Genomic DNA, 21,272 nt, shown 5'->3' on the forward strand with positions numbered 1-21,272 from the left:
GGCAAGTATGCCCTGTACTTGGCATTCCTGGTAGAGTCTATTCGTATGAAAGAGCTAAGACATCTTAGCCTCGGACAGCTTGAAGCATGTGTATTTTAATTTGTTATTCTGTCTTTTTTCTGTCTCTCCCGTAGTTGTTCTTCTGTCTCTGCTTTTCCTCAGGAGACATGGCCAAACGTACCTTTTCCACCTTAGAGATATTCCTGATTTTCCTCTTTGTGCTGATGACAGGGATCACGGTGGCTCTTCTCAGCCTGTCGTTCATCACCAGTGGGACCACTGAAAATCACACAGGCGAGTATCGTGGGTTCTCTTGTATGCTATTCCTAGCCTGCAGGAAATCTCTTCATTTTGGGGGACATCAAGGCAAGAAACAGTGTCTGCTGATAATGCTGATAACAGGGCAGTTCAACGTGTACTGAAGCAGCCTGGGATGGTTATCTAACCTTTATCTTAGTTGCCCTTTATGCATTGATAGCAATTTTTATCAAGTTTACCTTTGGCCCCAAATAGCCAGTGCTGCATTCTGACATGCACTTACTTGTCTCACTTTTCCACTGATCTAAGTACAGCTCAGGATTCTTCAAGGCCCAGTAATGTGAGATTTTATCCTGAGCCTCTTCTTTTCCTCTTTGCCTCCTTTCTGGCATCATCTTCTCTAGGGGGTGGGGGGCAAAAGGAGAAGGAAAGACCCACTGAATGTCAATTAGTCTGTGAAAGCTTTAGAGAAGGGGATCTTGAACTCAAATCCCATGAGGACCAATCAAGTTCCATAAATGGGGTGGGGGGGCATGGCCCAGGGTGGGGACAGGTGTCTCTCTGGTGAAGAGGGTCCACAGGCCCTCCTGAGTGCCAGCTGTTTGTTGTCATGATGTCACATCGACTCAGCCCTTCTGAGTTTTCAAAGGAAGCTGGAAGTTGGGGGAGGCGGTTTAGACATCTGGGTTTTTTTTTTTCCTGATTTTTTTTAAATGTTAGAAATTAACTTAGTTTTTGAAAACCACCTAGGCTAAATTTACAGGCAATATCGCGTCCATGGGAGCCTCTCCTTTGATGATAGGTTATATACCTGATAGACAGTAGGGAAGACAGGTGGGGACTGAATGTTTTCACCAAAGTAGAGGGAGGCCTGGCCGCAGGCCCAATGGAGAAGGAGAGGCAACATTGTTCACCTTGGTTTTCTCTTTTGTGGCCTTTTTTCTTTTCTAATGTATTCTCTACCTGTCCCCATGTTTTTGTTTTTGTTTTTTTTTTAAAGATTTATTTATTATTTATTTTATTTATTTTTGGCTGTGTTGGGTCTTCATTGTGGCACACGGGATCTTCATTGTGGCACACGGGATCTTCATTGAGGCACACGGGATCTTCATTGAGGCATGCGGGATCTTTCGTTGCAGCGTGGGCTCTTCGTTGGGGTGCACGGGCTTCTCTCTAGTTGTGGAGTGCGGGTTTTCTCTCTCTAGTTGTGGCACGTGGGTTCCAAAGTGCTTGGGCTCTGTAGTTTGCGGCACGCAGGCTCTAGCTGAGGCGTGTGAGCTCAGTAGTTGTGGCGCGTGGGCTTAGTTGCCCCACGGCATATGGGATCTTAAGTACCTGACCAGGGATCGATCCCGTGTCCCCTGCATTGTAAGGTGGATTCTTTACTGCTGGACCACCAGGGAAGTCCCTGTCCCCCATGTTTTGAATTCATTCCCCGCAGACCCAGAGGAACAGAGATCCTCTTTTCTGGAAGAGGGCAGAATGAGTTATAGACTGCTAGAAATGAAAGAATGCATAGGACTTACATAGTTTTCTCTTTTAAAATTAGAGAATCCAGAGCCTGAGGCTCAGGGAGGTAATTAATAATTACAGTCCCTATTTTCATAGTAGAAGTTGCTATTTATTGAATGGTTACTTTGTGTCAAGCACTATGGTAAACATTCTATGTAAATTTCTCATTTAATCCTCACAAACTCCCATAAAGGTAGGTGCTAGCCTTAGTACTGCTTTACAGATCTGAGACTCTGAGATCGAAAAGAATCCTTTGGCTATGTGACTAGATTTGGCGTTGGTTGTCACTACATTCCTACGTTGGAACAAATGAGGCAATAGCAAAGGTGCCTGATTCCTTCCTTGCAACACTTGATGTCTTGTAGAAAACGTGGGCTTGGGGATGGGAAAACATGAATTCTAACTACACTTAGAATGTGGATGAAAGAGCAGCAGATTCTGAGTTGGAGGATCTGGGTTAGGCACCTGATTCATCATATGCTCTCCATGAAATCTTGGTTAAGTCATTTCTCTGGGTTTCAGTTTTCTTATACGTAAAATGGAGGAGATTGGATTATGTGATCTCTAAACTTTCTTGAGCTCCAAAATCCTGGAACCCAGAAGAAGTCTTCTGTTAATCTCTTGCCTAAGTACTTTCTGACCACTAATGCACTGTGACACTGACATGTGTTGCCTTGATCACCCCTGCCTGTTGTCTGGGGTGGAAACAAACAAATAAAATATATAAGTAAGATGTTTAAATATGTAAAAAACAAAAAAACAAAGCTATATGCCAGCCATTGTTTTAAAATTTGAATATGTATTAACATATTTATTGTCAATCAACCCTCGGAAGTAGGGTATTATTATCTTCTTGTTATGAGAAAGTTATGTTACTTTTCTTCATAGATGAGAAAAGTTGAGGTAAAAGAGGTTAACTTATTTGTTCAGCTAGTAAATGATAGAGTTAGTTTTCAAACCTGGGTTGTTTCTGGCATCTGCTCTTTTAGTCTCTATCCCTTTCTGCATCCTTTGATATTCGTGTGTGTGTGTGATGTTGATATAGAATATATGTATTAATATGCATACATATAGGTGACATGAGAATAATTAAAATAAAGCGGGAATATGTTAACTAGTGTACAATGATCTAGGTTGCATTAAGAATAAAAGATTTAGAAGGTCGAGGAGGATAAGAGCAGGGTAGAGACAGCTATGGTGGCATCCTGAAGGTGAGGGGTTGAGCTGGATCTGGGTGTGATGGAACTAAACCTACTCTGAAGGGGTAGAGGAGACTGACTGATGGACCAGAAAGGAGTAAGGTCTCTGGATGGAGAGAGTGGTAGAAGCAAATCCTCAGAGGCTGAATTTAGTGGGCTGTGTGCCAGGAACCTGGCACCTGATTTGTTTGGCTGGAATAGAAGTGCAAGGTGAGTGAATGAAGAGTGACAGGTTAGACAGGAACGGCTTGTGAGGAGAAGTTGAAGGACATTTGACAGAGAGCTTGACTATTAGGCTGAAACATCTCCACTCCATGAAAAAGATCCTCCTTGGGATTACGATATAAAACATGTTCCTGAGATGTTTCTCACCATGTATCTTAGACGTAAGAGAATATACAAGGATTCATCCTTAGGAACCTGAATATGTGTGTTCTAATTGATGCCGAAAAGTGCATGGGCTGAAATGTTGTTTCTTAAATATCTTATTGTTTTTTGATTCAGGTTTTCCAACCACCCAGATCCCTCCAGCCACCCAGGGCCCCACAGCCATCCAGGCATCTCCAACACCCAGCACCCCAGAGCCTACTCTATTTCAGAACTTCAGTGGCTACCATATTGGTGTTGGGCGAGCTGACTGCACGGGCCAAGTAGCAGATATCATTTTGGTAGGTAAATTACGGGATCCTTGAGGAGACTGTGAAACAAGTAACTTCATTATTTTGCACCCTGTATTTATTCCTAAATATTATGTCATAATCTCCTTCTCACTTTTATTGACTTCACTGTTGTCTAACATCACATGGATATTGTACTCTGAGGAAGAGGGGATCTTTTATTTAACCACAACTCCCTTGTAAACTCAATTGGCCATTTTTTGTGAATGGAAGTGGCAAGGCGGACAAACTCCAATACTACAGGGGATGGGCAGGTACCATAAATGACCGAAGAAGGCCAGTGTAAGATGATAAATGTCTAGTAAATCCTCAGTTTTGGGGGGCAATAGAAAGTGGTGGTGACTTTGGCACAACTAGAAAGTTGCATGGCTTTAGCTGATTGTTGCCATGTAAGAGTGTGGATCTAGGGCTGCCCTACTTTACAGTTTTGTCAAGAGAAGCCACAATATCTATGGATTGAAGACCTGAGGATTTAAGTCTCTCCATTGGAAAATGGAAGCAACTCTAGTTAAAACTGGAAATCTAGTGTGGGCCAACAGCGTGTTAGCCAAGTAAAACACTTCTCTGGATCAGGTGTGGCCTGTGGGCCGCTGGCATGCAACTTCTGGGCTGTGATGGTAGACACATCTTTCTAGCAACCCTTCCCTAGGTAACCAGAGCAGGAGGTTGCCTGATGGGATTTTTCTCTCTCCTACTAAATAATCTTTAGATTCTAGGAATTATTCCCTGTTGTCTGTTCTGAAAAGTGACTCTGGAATGTAAACCTTAAATGACCACTCACATGAGAGGTAAAGCAAGCAGTAGAGGGACCATGCTGAAGACCTGGGTGCAGCTTTTATGGGCGGGCTTTATGACATGGTGAGAGAGGGGCTTTAAGATAGGTGTGTTTGATTTGACTTGGCTGAGGGAGGGACAACATGATAAAAGCCAGGGTGAGGCACCCTCAATAAGGATTACTTAGTCATAAGGAAACCATTTTCTTCAGGAAAAAAAAAAAATCACATGCCAAACAACCAAAGTGAAGGGGCCTCCAGTCTTCAGGGTATTCCTGGGAATGTGGAATGATGGCTGGGGAACGATTTCTTCTGTAGTACCTTAGATAAGCTGGAGAAACGGTCCTGTTTCAAAGAACAGAAAAGCCACGAAAGGTCTCCAGCATCGTGATGGAATTCCTGAGTCACACCAGTTCCCTCCTTGCCCACAGGCCAGTGAATAGCTACTGCCAACCCAGCAACTACTTTGCCTTTCTCTGCACAGAAGAGTAAAGCCTGTTTTGTGATGTTGGCTTTACTCTTGAAAACACATATCCTGTCTCAGTCGGAGCCACAGTGTCATGTGGATTGTATTTCTTTGCCTTTCCTAAGTAGTCTATTCTTGTATGGTTGTGCCTGGTTTCTGGTAACAGTGGGGTGAGAAGGAGTGGCGCTGATTCTCTCTTCCTCTTTAGATGGGCTACAGCAAAACTGGCCAGAATGCACGAGGCATCCTCACGAGGTTGTACAGTCGTGCGTTCATCATGGCAGAACCAGATGGGTCCAGTCGAGTAGTGTTTGTCAGCATTGAGATAGGCATGGTGTCCCAACGACTCAGGCTGGAGGTAAGTGATTGAGGTGAGAAAGAGATGACGTGATTTAAAGGCAAAGTCTGCAGGTGAACGTGACAGTAACTAAGCTCTCCTGGTTTTACATCCAGTGAGTTTCTACTACCCTCAATGTTATAAGCTCTTGACAATCCAGCAGATGATCGAATGAGGAGAATGAGCCTCATTCCATTCCAAGTCATCTTGGTCAAAACTTGCTTTCCATTCTGCTGATGGCTCACCGTCATTATTAATGCTATTTTTTTTGCAAGCTTATTATGTCCCAGTGACTTTCACATACACTCTCTTGTAATCCTCCTTGTTACAAGTCTGAGAGTGCCAATTAATCACTAACCCTCCCCTCAAGTTTTTAGACAATTAAGAATAGATGCAAGGAATTAAAGAGAATTAAAAAGCAACTCTGAAATGAGGTTGGCCGTAAATTGCTGAAGTTGGGTGAAAGGCACATGGGGGTTTCATTATACTGCTCTGATGATTTTTGTACATGTGTGAACTTTTCCATAATAAAATTTTAAAAGAATACAACATTAGCACTCTTAAACTCTAAACTGTATTGTAGAATATGGCAGGCTTTTCTATGATGTTTTCTGCCAATTTTGACCATGTAACCCACCTGTGGGGAAAGTTGAACTTAGCAGAAATGTGCATAGGAGGTCCTGGACAGGCAGCTTGTAAGGTGCAGAGAGGGGGTGGGGAGGGAGAGAGAAATAGTTATAGACACATGGACTTCCAGGTCTCTCTCTCTCAGCCAATTTCTAGACCCTGATCTGGTTATATTTTCTGCAGGGATCAGGTCACAGAAAGAAAGTGTATTCTTAGTATCTGCTCACATACTTACAAATGTGAGAAAGGGGAGAGTCTGGAACATCTAGAATAATGACCATTAAATGTCCATTATTCAGTGTCATGTTCCATCAACCTCACCAAATAAACACTTGCTCCTCCTCCGGTGTGAAGGGGCCAGGGAGAGGGATGATGAGAGGGCCTAAAAGCATTTCTCTAATGTCAGCCTCTCGTGAGGAGTAGAATGTAAGTCTCTCCCATCTATGGAAACATAAGGAGCAGAGGATTAAGTGCTTTCCCCACACCTACACTGACAACAAAACTGTGAGGTCGGCCTGTTGTTATCCCCATTTTGCAGGTAAGGAGACTGAGTCTTAGAGAAGGTTAAGTAACTTTCCCAAGTTCACACAGTTAGAAAAAGGTAGAGCTGGGTTCTGAACACATATATGCCTGATACCAGAGCCTACATTCTTAAAAGTGAGGTCATTCTATTATCTTGGAGAGCATTGATCACCTACTTTTTACAAGACACTTTGTTAGGCACTTCAGGGGCACACAACTAAGTGAGTCATAACCCATGTTCCTATGAGCTCAGTACCTAGTTGGGGGATTGGAGGAAGGACTGTACCAGAAATAGGCAAATAACTATAATTTACTGGAATAAAGGACAGTTATATATTAGTTATCTATTCATGAGTAATAAATAGCCCCCCAAATAGGAACTTATTTAATATTTGTTCTTTTATCTCATAATTCTGTTGGTGAGGAATTCAGAACTGGCTTAGCTGGGTGGTTATGACTTAGGGTAGCTTGCAGTCCAGATGCTGGCAAAGGCTGCAGTCATCTGAAGGTTTGACTAGGGCTAAAGGATCCACTTCCAAGATGATTCACTCATGTGGCTACTGACAGTTCCCCCACTGTCCATATCCTCATGGCTGGCTTCCCTTATAGTGTGTAACTTAAAAGAAAGAGCAGGGATTTTCGCCCACTCAGTAGGTTGTCTTTTCGTTTTGTCAGTGGAAATATTTGCAAATGATATCACTGATAAGATGTGAATATCTAAAATATATAAACAGCTCATACAACTCAACATCAAAAAACCACAAACAACCTGATTAAAAAATGGTCCAAGGACCTGAATAGACATTTTGCCAAAGAGGACATGCAGATGACCAACAGCCACATGAAAAGATGCTCAATATCATTGATCATCAGGGAAATGCAAATCAAAACTACACTGCGATATTACCTCACACCTGTCAAAATGGCTATCATCAAAAAGAACACAAATAACAAACACTGGCGAGGATGTGGAGAAAAGGGAACCCACATACATATTGTTTGGAATGTAAATTTGTGTAGCCACTGTGGAAAATAGTATGGAGGTGTCTCAAAAAATTAAAAATAGAACTACCATATGACCCAGCAATTCCACTCCTGGGTATATATCTGAAAAAAATGAAAACACTAATATGAAAAGATATATGCACCCCCATGTTCATAGCAGTATTATTTACAGCTGCCAAGATGTGGAAGCAACCTAGGTGTCCATCAATAGATGAATGGATAAAGAAGCTGTGGTGTATATACATATATACAGTGGAATACATATATACAGTGGAATACTACTCAGCCATAAAAAAGAATGAAATTTTGCCATTTGTAACAACATGGATGGACTTGGAAGGTATTATGCTAAGTGAAATAAGTCAGAAAGACAAATACTGTATGATATCACTTATATGTGGAATCTAAAAAATAGAACAAACTAGTGAATATAACAAAAAAGAAACAGACTCACAGATATAGAGAACAAATTAGTGGTTACCAGTGGGGAGAGGGAAGAGGGGAGGGGTAATGTAGGGTTAGGGGATTAAGAGGTATAAATTATTATGTATAAAATAAGCTACAAGGATATATTGTACAACACAGGGAATATAGCCAATCTTTTATAATAACTATACATGGAGCATAACCTTTTAAAATTGTGAATCACCATATTGTATGCCTGTAACTTAGGTAATATGGTACATCAACTATACTTTAGTTTAAAAAAAAAAGAGCAGGGAAGAAACCACAGTGCCTTTCATTACCCAGGCTCAGAAGATGTACACCATCACTTTCACCCTGTTCTATCCTTAGAAGCAAGTCACCAAGTCTAGTTCACACTCACAGGTGAGAAAGTTATACTTCACCTCTTGAAGACAGGGGTATTGAAGAATTTGTGGGCATACAGTACGTTAAAAGTACAACACAGGGATTCAGGAAATGGAAACTAGAGGAAAATTCAAAGTGGAAGTGACACTTGAATGGGGAGAATTTTAAATGGTTGACATGGGGAGGAAGAGCTATCAAATCGAGGGGACAACATGGACACAGGGAGGCACAAGTGAGAAATGTAGATGTATTTGAAGAGACAGAGATCAGTTCTATTAGGACACATGTAGGCATGTAATTGGAGATGTACCTGGAAGGTGTGTTGGTCATAATTTGTAGGGTCCTGGGATGCCAGGTTGTTTTTAATTCTGTGGGTGATGGGGATTTTTAGAAAACTTTTGCGTGGAGGAGTGATGCAAACACAATTGTGCTTTAGGATGATTAATCAGACAGCGATGTTTGAGGTGGATTGTAATAGACTAGAGCTAGCGGTGAAGACACAAATTGGCAGATTCCTTAAATTAACATCAAGGCTCTATTGATGAGAGTCCAGTTGGGAAAACAGTAATCACACTAGGCATTTCAAACAGGGGATTTAATATGGGGGAATTTTACAAGGTGTTAAAAGGCTGAAAGAACTAGAAAGGGAAACTGGCATTGCAGGAGGGATTTAAACTTTGCCTGGCCATTTCCCCTATACTATGTAATGCTGGCATAAAAGTTTTAAACCAATGGGACAGCAGTGAGACTATATGGTGGTAAAAAGTCAAATCAAATGCTAATGAGATTTGGGGATGAATTGACATAAAAGCTAACACTTGACATAGTTCCTGATAGTTGAATACCTGATGAGTCAGGTATTGGTCTAAGTGCTTCATATATATTAATTCATTTAATCCTCCAAACAACTGTATGAAGGAGGTACTATTATTATGTCATTTGACAGACTGGGAAACTGAGTTGCAGAGGACCAAGTAACTTGTCCAAGTGTACGCGGCTAGGAACTGGCAGAGGTGGAGTTCAAACATTGACATTTTCCTGCCAGAGCACATGTTCATTACCATAGCACTATACTATTTTTCTGAGGAATCAAAAATGGTTCTGATTGGGAAATGGTGGGGTCATTAAGTAGAAATAGAGTCAAAACAGACACTTTGGGGTGGAGTGTGGAAGGGATAGTGGGTTAATGTATTGGGTTGTAGACCACTATGAAGTTAATACTGGGCACCATTTAACCATCTCTTCCTATTTTTACTTCCCCTTACAAGCTGAGACCCAGAGGAAAGATCTATAAATGAACCCACTTACTTATCCCAAGTTAATCCAAGGGGAAAGTGTGAAAAATAAATGTAACTAAACTAGTGCCATTAAGCTTATTATAACACCTGGTTTTAGTCAGATTCTCAGTCTCAGCTTTGAGATTGATGAAATTTCCAGCATGGAATAAAGATTAAAGAAGATCCCTGAGCAGTGAGGCAGGGCAGGAAAGCAGAATGACTTTTCTAACTCTTTCTATGTCATGTTCCCAAGAGTGTCAGCAATAGGAAATGGAATGGAAACTGCAGTCGAAGAAGTGAGCGATAGGCATTAATGTCACTTCTTTGCTCTATGTTAAAATAGCCCTCCTTTCATGAAGTAGGAAACATGCTACTTATAATGGCTATTGGCAGGCATTGTTATTACATGATTGAGTTTTTAATTTTTTTCTTTTTCCCCAGAAGTCCCACATGTCTGACTTCATATCAGAGACTGTAGTTTAGGATAAGATTTCTGTAAGCTGTTTGTAGTCTTTTTCTTTTGTTTTAAAATTCAAGATTCATAATTTCTATGTTTTCAAGAGCTTGATTCTTGCATAAATCTGAAAAAAATGCACTGAGTTCTAAAAATCCTAATGTTACAGTTCTTTAGGAATAAAAATGTGTGGGACAGGGAGCTCTAAAGTTGACTGGCAGTTCCTTCTTTTCCAAGACCTTCTTGTCTTGGTTACAGAATTGTAAGGCCATCAGCTTTTGACTTTAGTTAAGCTTTCATGGTGTCCATTCATTGATTGTTTCCCCTTCTCCCTAGAGACATTTCTTCTTCATGAAGCAGTAATAATTACTGTGTGAAAGAATATGTAAGAGTGATGAAGAGGTGGGGCTGGAGTTAGGATCAAACAGAAGGAACATGGAACCTTATTGGGATGGAGAGTGTGGGCTGGTAATGTTGGTCTAGTTATATCCTATTTCCTTTCCACATTTGCCTGGTATCACGTGGTTGCTCATGTGGATGTGGTAACCTAGGAATCAGTGTTTGGGCCACGGAGAGGTTCATGAGGCATGAAGATGGTTTGTAAGATCTCCTTCCTGATTCAATGACCACGTGACTTAGAATAAGGGTGGTGGAGCTCTTCACCTAAAATAAAAGAGGTTGAATGGATGTCTTTATGTATTTTCAGTATATAGCACATCAGTTGCTGCTGCTTCCTTATGTACCATTGGTGTGCTGGAACTGGCTTGTACCAGCTCATGAGAGTTGACTGTTAAATATTTAGGAACTTTGTGAGTTAGTGGTTAAACTTTTGGTAGCTTGAAATTCACTATGGTGAGTCTATTTGCACCACAGAAATTGACAGATGATAAAAATGAGGGCTATTCTTTTTTCTTTCAGAGAAACAGTTTATCAACATACTACTGCCTATACCATACTCAAGGTGGAGAGCATTGCTAATCAAAAAAGGCACTCTTTTGGGACTTCCCTGGCTGTCTAGTGCTTAAGATTCTGCGCTTCCACTGTAGGGGTTGTGGGTTCGATCCCTGGTTGGGGAACTAAGACGCTGCACGCCAACCCCCCCACCAGAAGGCACTCTTTTTTTGCTAAGCTCAGATTTGGATTCAGAATCCTTCTCAACACACTGCTTTGGATAGCAACCACCCATGAATAGGACTGAGTGCATGAGATAAGTAGCTCTGCCATAAATGAGTTTCCATCATTGTCCCTGGTATTAGGTGATAGTATCTTACACTGAGGAAAGTTGCCTGGGGTTGACACTTTTGCTGGAACATTTTAGTAATTTTTGACATGAAGTCAAGACATCTTTCACGGAGAAACCACAGTAATATCAAACTTCAGATTACAGTTGATTAAAGCATAATCAGGTATAGGTATTCAGCACTAATGTAGCATTTGAAGTCAACTATACTTCAATAAAAAAGAGACATTTGAGCCAAAAAAAAAAAAAAGCTACTCAGCAACATCACTCATTTTTTCTTTTGTTTTCTTGATGTGTATATACCACCCAAAAGCATTAATCATTCATTTGGATGTTCATTGATTAATTCAATGAACATTTACTGAGTCTCTGTGGATTAGGTATCTATTGCTGTACAGCAAGTCATCCAGAAAACTCAGTGGCTTCAAACAACAATAATCATGTATTAGTGCTCAGGATTTTTGTGGGGTTAGGAATCCTAGAATGGCTGGGTTGGATGATTCTGACATATTAGAACCACCGTCGCATATCATTACTTTTGCATCATGAGGTTGAACTTGGGTGTTGGCTGGGGCTGCGGTTGTTTGAAGCTTGCCTGAGTCTGAAGAGTCACCTTCTATGGTTGCTCACCAAACAGCTAGCAAGTTAGTGCTGACAAGATGGTTCCTTTCCACATGGGCCCCTCCACAGGATTGCTGGGGTGCCCTCAGGTCACAGCGGGTGGCTTCCCCAGGCCAATAAGTGTAAGCGTCTCTGTCTGGGAATATTGAGTTCTTCATTTTGGGAAGTGAGGCAGTAAAGAGGGCTTTGCACTGCTCCTGAGATGCTTTCCCCCCTGGTATTGCATGACCAGTTTGCTCTCTTCAGTTAAGCCTCTGATGAAAGGTAACATCTTTGGGGAGATCGTTCCTCACTAACACCTATCATGTTCTTTTGCCTTACCTAGCTATAGTTTTCTTCATAGAGTTTATCACTGTATAATATAATATTGCATATTTATTTATCTTTCCCTCATTAGAATAAAAACTTCTCCAGGGTAGGGACCTCATATGTCCCTAGTGCTTAGAACAGTGTCTGGACAATAAGCAGGTGAGAATACTGGTTCTATAGTTAGACTTGGATCTAGACTCTGACTCTTTTATTTATTAGATCTGTGGGCAAATTATTTAACTTCTGTACATGTCAATGTTTCCAGGAAAAGATAAGATTAAAAATACCCACCTCTTGGTGGTGTTATAGAGATTTTTAAATGACATGATGTATGTAATACCTAGCATTGTGCTTGTGCACAGCAAGAATCTATAAAATGTTAGCGACTGCAATTATTGTTGATGTTGTTGTTACTGAGATGATAAACTCAAGCATAGAATGAAAGGTCACTTGACAGGGATGTCGCTGATATGACTCAGTGATTAGACCCATCAGAGCTTTTTCTCAGGCTATGCTCCTATGTTATTCCTCTTCTTAGTTTTGTTTTGTTTTGTTTTTCCCTTTCTTAAAGGTCCTGAACAGGCTGCAGAGTAAATATGGCTCCCTGTACAGAAGAGACAATGTTATCCTGAGTGGTACTCACACACACTCGGGTCCAGCAGGATATTTCCAGTACACTACATTTGTGATTGCCAGTGAAGGGTTTAGCAATCGAACTTTTGAGTACATGGTTGCTGGCATCATGAAGGTAGGCAAGGGACCCCAGAGGACCCCAGTGTCCTTTAGCATTGCTTACAGTGGTTTAGGAGTGGTTTGGTATGATACGGAGAGTCCCTATAGGATCTCAGTCTGAGCACAGTCTTAGCACCTACTTCCCTTTCTCCTTTTTGACTCCCTTGTAGCTTCTGGTTCCGAGCTGTGGGCTGTTACTCCCGAGGCACTGATTGATTGGGAGAAGAGGGTCCTATGGCAGTAAGCCTCATATAGTCACCCAAAGACACAGAAAACATTTTGTATCTAACCCTTATAAATTATAGGGTCCCACATAGTCAGTTCTCTGCACAAAGTCACTTGAAAAGAAATCCACCAAGGAACTCAAAGTAATTGCAAATAATTTCAAGCCTTCCTTGTATTTCCCAAAGAGCATAGAAGGGGATCCAATTTACACCACACACCCTCATTTCTCAAGTCCTCTATTGCAGCTCTAGACTGCCATGGGGCTCTGAACTGATACCCTCAAACTCTTCTCCCATTCCTGGTTTGGGTAGCTTTTACTACTCTCTCCTGTCTTCCGGGTAATTATTTTCTTTCATAGAATCCTTGCTAATGTTTTCTTCATTCCTTTGTCTCCCATGTTTAGTCTCTCTCTACTTTTTCTCATAAAATTACCACCATCCCCTGCCCCCAAATCCAGGGATCCATCTGGCAAAGGAAGAAATGTCTTTACAACAATGTTTTTCAAAGAGCAAATAACGGTCTATGAATGGCTTTATGAAATCAATTTCATAGGTCGTGATAAACTTTAAAAAAGGAACTAAAAGAGATTGGAAAATAACATAATGCATGACACATAGGGTATAGTTTGTATTGTGAACTTTTGTTTTAGGATACATATCTTGATATGTATTACATTATGATGAAAAATGTATTAATCACTGTATTTCTCAGTCCAAAAAGTTTGAAAAACTCTGCCTTAGAGGGTGTGGGCAGGGGGCTGGAGAGTTGTAAGGTCAAGTCTCCCATTTTGGCCATCTGAAATGGCAGACAGTTCCTGACTTGGCAGTCCTGAGACACTCAGGTCATTCCCTATACAAGGCATTGCCTCATCTCAACCCTGAAGGTCATGTCTGTTACCCCCAGAATGACACCAGCCCTGTGGCTCTCCAGCTTTCATCCCATAGCAGGGACAAGTTGGAGACAAAAGAAATTGTCCACAGGGTTCTTCTATTTATATCAACTAAGTCCTAATGCACACCAGGATTTCTAACTTTACAACTTTTTTTTTTTTAACCTATAGAGCATTGAGATAGCACATGCAAATATGAGACCAGGAAAGATCTTTATCAATAAAGGGAATGTGGATGGTGCACAGATCAATCGAAGCCCTTCTTCTTACCTTCGGAATCCACAGTCAGAGAGAGCAAGGTGAGGGTGCAATTATCGAGGTAAAATCATGTGTTTCCTTTAGGAACCAGCAACAAAATCTAAGAACAGGGTTGTTACTTGATGGGTATGGTGAGATCCTGAAAGGGTATTAAAGCTGAAATAATTTAAAAACATGCTGATAATCTAAGACAAGCAGAAATAAAAAGAGAATGCAGAAGCACAGACCAGCCTATGCACACGTCTTCCCCCTTTGCTGGATGTGGGAGTCAGATGTGAATGTTTGAAGGACTCTGGGCTTTCAAAGAAGGCACAACTGTGGTCTCAGCTTTGTCACTTCCTAGTTGTGTAACCTTTAGAGATCCACTTAAATCTTAATTTAGGGGTTCTCTGCATCTCATCTGGAAAATATAAAAATGTGCATAACATATATTTGTTCGACTAATGAATAACTCTTTTTATTACATTATTCAGAAGAAATTATTTTAGTTCAGGAGAATGTAGTATGAGAGAAGAGATAAAAGAATAAAGCAATTGGTGTGAAGAGCAAGACATAAAACTGGCATAACTGAATGGGACAACTAAGGAAGACCATTATTTTTTAATTTTTTATGTGATGAACGAGGTTTGTGACAGAAGAGAAGTACTTGGCTACTATGGCAGAGTAAAATAATATCGCAGTTCAACCTGACCACTTGACATTTCATATTTGTCTCTATATTTTTTAAAAGATTTCAAAGGAGTTGATTTTTAGAAAATATAATCTGATTTCCCTCGAAAGGACATAAAAGAACCCTTTAAATTGTAGGTCAGGAATGCTTTTGATTTTGCACATTCCCTGCTATTTTTAAGAGATTTCACTAAAATTTAATATGAGTAGATATTTCAAAGACAAATCCTTTTTTTAAGAAATAATATATGCTATATAATATTGCATATTTTACATAAAAATGTATATTTCATCTCCAGTTAGCTGACCTAATGCCCCTTTGCTCACAGTTGCAAATCATTTCTTTAGCTGAGAAATGAGATCCTGGATGCAGTTTGTAGAACCTACAGAGTGTCAGGGAGCCTTGCTTACTGAGAGTCATTTTGGTTTTGGTTTTTGCGTCAGCTTCTCCTCTGTCATACATGAGGGCCAGGCTCTAACCTAGAACTCACTGAGTTTCTCTGTTTTGCTGACTAGGTATTCTTCAAATACAGACAAGGAAATGGTACTCTTGAAAATGGTAGATTTGAACGGAGACGACCTGGGTCTTATCAGGTACTCTATTTACTTTAAAAAAAAAATTTCTGTTTGAATGATTTTCCTTAATTACAGGGGAGAAAAAGAGACCAGAATAGTGACAGCAGAGGCTGAGAATAAGCTGAGTTGTTGAGTCATATCTGGGGTCCAGCCATGGCCCCTCAGGCAACGTTCTCAGCATCCCAGGGCTTAGTTCCTCACCTGTAAAACAGGGCTAATAAAAGGATTATGTGAATGAGGGATCTGGGTGAAGAAGTTTAGCATAGCGTCTGACATATGATAGGTTCAGTAAATGCTAGTGGTTATTACTGTATCAAGATCTCATATGGTGGTGGACGATGATCTCTTGGAAATGAGAAAACAATCTGACCAACCAGCAAGTGATTATGGGTTTGAGGTTATTTACCTGTGCTTTTCTAAAAGGATTAAGTCTAACCTAGGACAATGCCAGTTAGTGATGAAAGCAAAACCGAGACCACCTAACGGAAGCAGATGAGGCAAAATTACAGCTTGGCACAGATTTTAGCTCCATTTTATACATAAGAAAACACATGAATTTTGTTTTCTTTGACAAGAAGGCATTTGCATTCATATGTGATTTTGGTTGCTGCGATTGAACTGACTCAGGAATTGTCTGGGTGGGTAACAGCCCCAGACACCTTGACCCGTGGACTTCCAAATTGACACAGAAATGCCCTAAGGAAGCGGTTGATAGCGCGTAGGTGCAAGAGTCAAATGGCTTGTGTTCATTCTGGGCTCTCATTCTTAGTGGCTGTGTGACTTTGGTCAAGTTACGTAACTGCTGTGTCTCAGTTTTCTTACTCTAAAATTGAGGGATAAAATGAGTCCTTAAATGTTGATAATAACTGTTATTAAAGGTGGTAGGAGTCTGCCGGGGGATTATAAAATATCTAAGTGAAAGTTTCTATGTGAATAAAATTAAGTAAATTGAAAGTAATACGAGGTGAAGAAAAACATTGAAGACTGACCCACAGTTCAGATACTAGGGTTGGTCCTACAACTGGGTAGAGAACAGCATGGTGGTAAGGAGTTTGGGTTTTAGCATTTAGGTTTTAGATATAGGTTTTAGGACTTGAATTCAAGCCCCAGCTCTGCCCCTTACTAGCCCTGTGGCCTGGGGAAAGTAATTTATCTACTTGCACCTCAAGTATTTTGTTTGAAAATGGGAATAATGATACCTCATGGGATTGTTTGAAGATTAAATGAGATAGCGCATACAAAACTCTAGTTCTATGCCTGGCATAAAAAGAGTTTAATAATTTTAGCTAAAAGGTAAGTAGTAGAATAACATTCTACCTCTTCTAAAAATGCCATTATTGGCATCTCAGAGTGCTTGAAATTCTTAGCATTGGTGTTACTTCTTTGGGGTTAAAGTGAGGTCACTAAAAATTCCCTGATAAAATAAACTTTATTATGTGGGTTGATATAATAGGACTCATTCTTTGATTACAGTTAATTCATCTACTGATTAGTTGCCACCTAGCATTTAACTCAATAGACTTTCTAAATGTCAGGCATGCAACTGTGTGCTTGGGGTATATTATTATGAATAAAGCATAGTCCCTATCTTAGTTTTATAGGCTAGTGGGGTGATCTGGGCAGGAGACAGAGACAGACAGACAAGTAATCATAACATAGTCAGATGGCCATCAGTGCTATCACCTGGGCATAAATAAATGCTGTGGGGATTTGGAGGTGGTAGCACTGAGCTCTACCTGGGAGCATAGTGGAAGGCTTCAAAAAGGAAATGACACTGAACTGGACCTGAAGGAGCCATGGGATTTGTCATGGAGCCATGAAAAAACTGCATTGTGAGGCCAGATTATGGGCTTAGGTCAAGGGGTGACTGAGAGATGAATCTAGAAAGGTAACCTAGCTCTCGATTTTGGAGCACTTTAATGGGGAATTTGGTTAGGAGACAGGATAAGGACATGTATGTATGACTAGTTAGAGAATTCCCAATTTGTTAGGAGAAGAAAGTGCCTTTTCCCTTATAGTTTCTACTTAACTCTTGGCTGAATGACTGAGACCATTCATGATTCCCTTTTTTAAAATTTTATTTTATTTTAAAATTTGTTTTTAACTTTATTGGATTATAGTTGATTTACAATGTTGTGTTAGTTTCAGGTGTACAGCAAAGTGATTCTGTTGTACATATACATATATTCATTCTTTTATTTTTTATTTTTTTAACATCTTTATTGGAGTATAATTGCCTTACAATGGTGTGTTAGTTTCTGCTGTATAACAAAGTGAATCAGCTATACATATACATATATCCCCATATCTCTTCCCTCTTGCGTCTCCCTCCCTCCCTCCCACTCTCCCTATCCCACCCCTCTAGGTGGTCACAGAGCACCGAGCTGATCTCCCTGTGCTACGTGGCTGCTTCCCACTAGCTATCTATTTTACATTTGGTAGTGTATATATGTCCATGCCACTCTCTCACTTTGATTTAGTTTCTGAATCATTGAAGAATGCCAAGAGGACACTCAAAATGTTATTTTTGGGACCAGATTCCCTTTGTTTCCTTGCATATAACTATATAACATATCTGGAAGTCCCAGGGTCAACTATCAAGGTTATAACAATGCTTTTCCATCTGCTGTGCTTAACAGCCTGCAATAACTTTCTGTTGTTTCTATAGCCGCCGTATATTATCCTTGATGAAATTGCCCCTGCAATTGCCTCTTGTTGCATAGGGATAATTGCTCTTTGAATACATTAAAAATGATCCAAAACATTAAGTCAAATCTGGGCTGCTAAGTAACTCAGCCACCATATGTAGGTACCTGCTGTTAGGCAGGATTCCAAGGTATGAGGAGTTTAGAAACAGAGAACCTCAGATTTGCAGAGCATGAAGATCATCAAAGTTTAAACTTCAGCTGAGGCCTAGAAAGGTGATGCGACCTGCCCAGTGTCACAGCCAAGACTATTCTCTTCACCCTGAAAACCATGTTGAAGTTCATAATTTATTCCTTGCTACTTGCATTGTTGTTTTCATTTCTTCATTCAACAAGTCTGCACCAGGCACCTACTATGTGCCAGGCAGTGCTTTCCAGTCCTTGGAATGACGCATTTCCAGTAAATGGTCATAAAGTCAGGAGTCAAATACCTGTGTCTATGCTCCTTGAGCAAATCCTTTAAAATCTCTGAGACTTAGTTTCCACAGTTCTCAAATGTAGATGTAACATCTCTCCACATAGAGATTATTATGCATTCATTCATTTATTAAATATTGTGGAAGATGTGTGTCATGAACTGAACTAGTGCTATACAGATACACTGAGAATAAAATTGGTGTCCTAGTTGTGGTTCTTATAGAACTTATAGTCTACTGGTGGAGACAAAAGGTAATCATATAGTCATACAAATGCATGTATGATTATAATTGGGTTAACTGCTAAGAAAGGAAGGTATGAAGAGCTATCTTAAAGGGACTTGACCTGGTCAGGGAGATTAGGAAAGGCTTCCCTGAGGAAGAGACAATGGAACTGAAAACCAAAGGAAGGGTAAGAATTTACTGGCAAAATGGGGGGGTAAAAAAGAACATTTAACACAGATGGGAAAACATGTGCAAAAGTCCTGTGGCCTGTTTGAGGTGCTGATAGGTCTGTGTGGCTGGAGTGCGAGGACAGTGGGACAGGGTGTTGTGAATTAAATTCAGAGGTAGAGAGTAGATGCCATGATAAAGATTTGGGTCTCTAAACAAAGGGGAATAGAAAATCACTGAAGTGTTTTCAGCTGGGGTTGGGAGTTGAGGGCTCTTGAAGGGTTAGGAAGAGTAGTGACTTGAGGGACGAAAGAATTATGTGCATGCAACTATTCCATAATCCATCAAGTCCTCTACAGTTGTGAGGTCAACATTTGCCTCAGTTGATCTGTCTATAAGGAAAATGTTTCTTTTTGACTGATACTACTGTATGCAAAAACAGTAAATGATTTTTCTCCATATGTGGAGAACATGTTTGGGATGTTCTGAATTAAAATATAAGCTGTGTGGCGGTCACAAAATTCACTTTGGGAGATTCTGGGAGGCACCTCAAAGAAGGCGTCTGTGGAGTGGAGTTCTGGGAGATCCTGATGTAGTAAGATGCTACGGAACGAAGAAACGATGAAGGGAGAAAACAAAACAGGTTTCAAGTATCTGTACCAAAAGACAAATCACAGGGGTGGGCAGATAATCTGAATGGCAGCTCTGGGTGGTGGACAGCCCCTTCTCACACAGTCTCCTTACTGCGGGCGGCTCTGGGAGTGGTAGCTGGGAACATTGACTCATTTCCTCAAGTGTGGTGCAGCGGGACAGGCTCTGTCTCACTTCTCTTCCCTTCTATCTTCTCCCGTCTGCCAAGTTTCCTTTCTCAAGTTTGTAGGAGTGGCATGGACCCTCCTTTTTTTTTTTTCTCACCTCATTACCCCTTTAGGAGTCAGTATGGCACGGCTCCTATTCGTCAGAGCTGTAAGGAAGGTCTGAGCAGGTTTTTGAATGATTTCTCTATTGTCTTCTGTTTTACACATTGCAAATCTTTTTATTTTTACAGAAAGGGGTTATCCTTTCAAGGCACATTTTCAGAAGACAACAAGGGGCAGTGATTTGTGCAACCTATTTGAATAATTTATGTACACACTTAGAAAAACCCAATTTATTAAACTAATTCATTTGAATGATACTTATGGAACTCCGTTTGAGGGGGGTGTGTGTGTATAAATCTTCTCTATGATTTCTGACTCTGACTTCCTGAATTATAATTTCTAACTGTTTATTCTCTATGGCTCTCTATTCTCCCCCCTACATTCTCTCCTCAGTGTACTTAACCCCACGCCGAGAGCAAATGTGGAAACCTCAGTGACTGCCTTTCACCAGCCATTCTGACCTCTTCTCTTTTCTCCATCTCATCATCACGTCTTTATAAATACCTTCTCCATTAGCCTTCGCTCTGGTTTGTGAAGCCCCGCTCTGTTTCTACATCCTGAATTTCTCTTTCCTATTCTGCCTCTTCTATGTTGTTGTGAAGCTTGACGCTGTCTTTTTGTTCCAACTTTCCTACCAGCTTATTTGTGCTCTCCCTTTTCAGGGAAGTGTAGGCCTTGGTTATGTAGTGAGTTTTCATTCTGTGTCTAATCCATCCCCATGTAAAGTGAAGGTGCTTAATAAGGGCTTTCTGATGACGAGGGTGATGAGAGTTGACTGATAGCAGAGATTAATCATACTTGTTAATTTAAATTGTCCCAAGTTTAGAAACCAAAGCTGTAAAAGCCAGCTGTCATAACTGGCAGAAGACATTGGACTTACTTTCCAAAGTCAACCATGGTTAATATTCAGGTACATTTTCTTCTGCCCATTTTCTTATGTGGAATGTATGATAAGAAATAAACATGACTAAAAGGTCATTCTTTCAAGGTAGATTCTGTCTTGGTTTCATATACTATGGGTACTAGAAGCTTTAAAATACTATAAAAAATATTAACAATGTTATCTCCATGTATCTCAAGTGTTTTTTAATTTGTTTTTGTAGTGATTCTCTTTATACCTAATAATAATTTTTTTGTCTCAAAAATCTATGTATTTTCAGTTAATATAGCTAACTCAGCTCTCTGTAGGTTAGAATATGCCATATATATTTTTTCTATCATTTTCTTTCAACTTTTATTTGTTCTTACATTTTAGAGGTGTCTGTTATGAATATCATATAGCTTTATTTATTTGTTTTTTACTCTGACAATCTTCATCTTTTAATGAGTGAATTTAGTTTATTTTTATGAATTATGATTATTATATATCTGGACTTGTCTATATCTCTTCACTTTGCTATTT

At 40.2% G+C, this 21,272-nt stretch overlaps 1 protein-coding gene across 3 annotated transcripts in view; it reads left to right on the plus strand.

Moving 5' to 3' along the window:
- The window catches only part of ASAH2 (N-acylsphingosine amidohydrolase 2), a 79,589-nt gene that overhangs the window by 2,721 nt on the left and 55,596 nt on the right, over window positions 1-21,272 (plus strand). For 2 of the 3 annotated variants that reach the window (XM_036828870.1, XM_036828873.1), the window contains exons 2-7: window positions 163-294; window positions 3,474-3,637; window positions 5,094-5,243; window positions 12,659-12,835; window positions 14,105-14,232; window positions 15,377-15,454. In XM_036828870.1, the coding sequence (XP_036684765.1) occupies window positions 168-294; window positions 3,474-3,637; window positions 5,094-5,243; window positions 12,659-12,835; window positions 14,105-14,232; window positions 15,377-15,454 (824 nt within the window). In that variant the 5' untranslated portion in view covers window positions 163-167. Of the gene's footprint in view, window positions 1-134; window positions 295-3,473; window positions 3,638-5,093; window positions 5,244-12,658; window positions 12,836-14,104; window positions 14,233-15,376; window positions 15,455-21,272 lie in introns of all 3 variants that reach the window. The other variant, XM_036828872.1, reaches the window with a different exon arrangement.

Source organism: Balaenoptera musculus, chromosome 16, assembly GCF_009873245.2.
Source record: "Balaenoptera musculus isolate JJ_BM4_2016_0621 chromosome 16, mBalMus1.pri.v3, whole genome shotgun sequence".
Classification (NCBI taxonomy): Eukaryota; Metazoa; Chordata; class Mammalia; order Artiodactyla; family Balaenopteridae; genus Balaenoptera; species Balaenoptera musculus.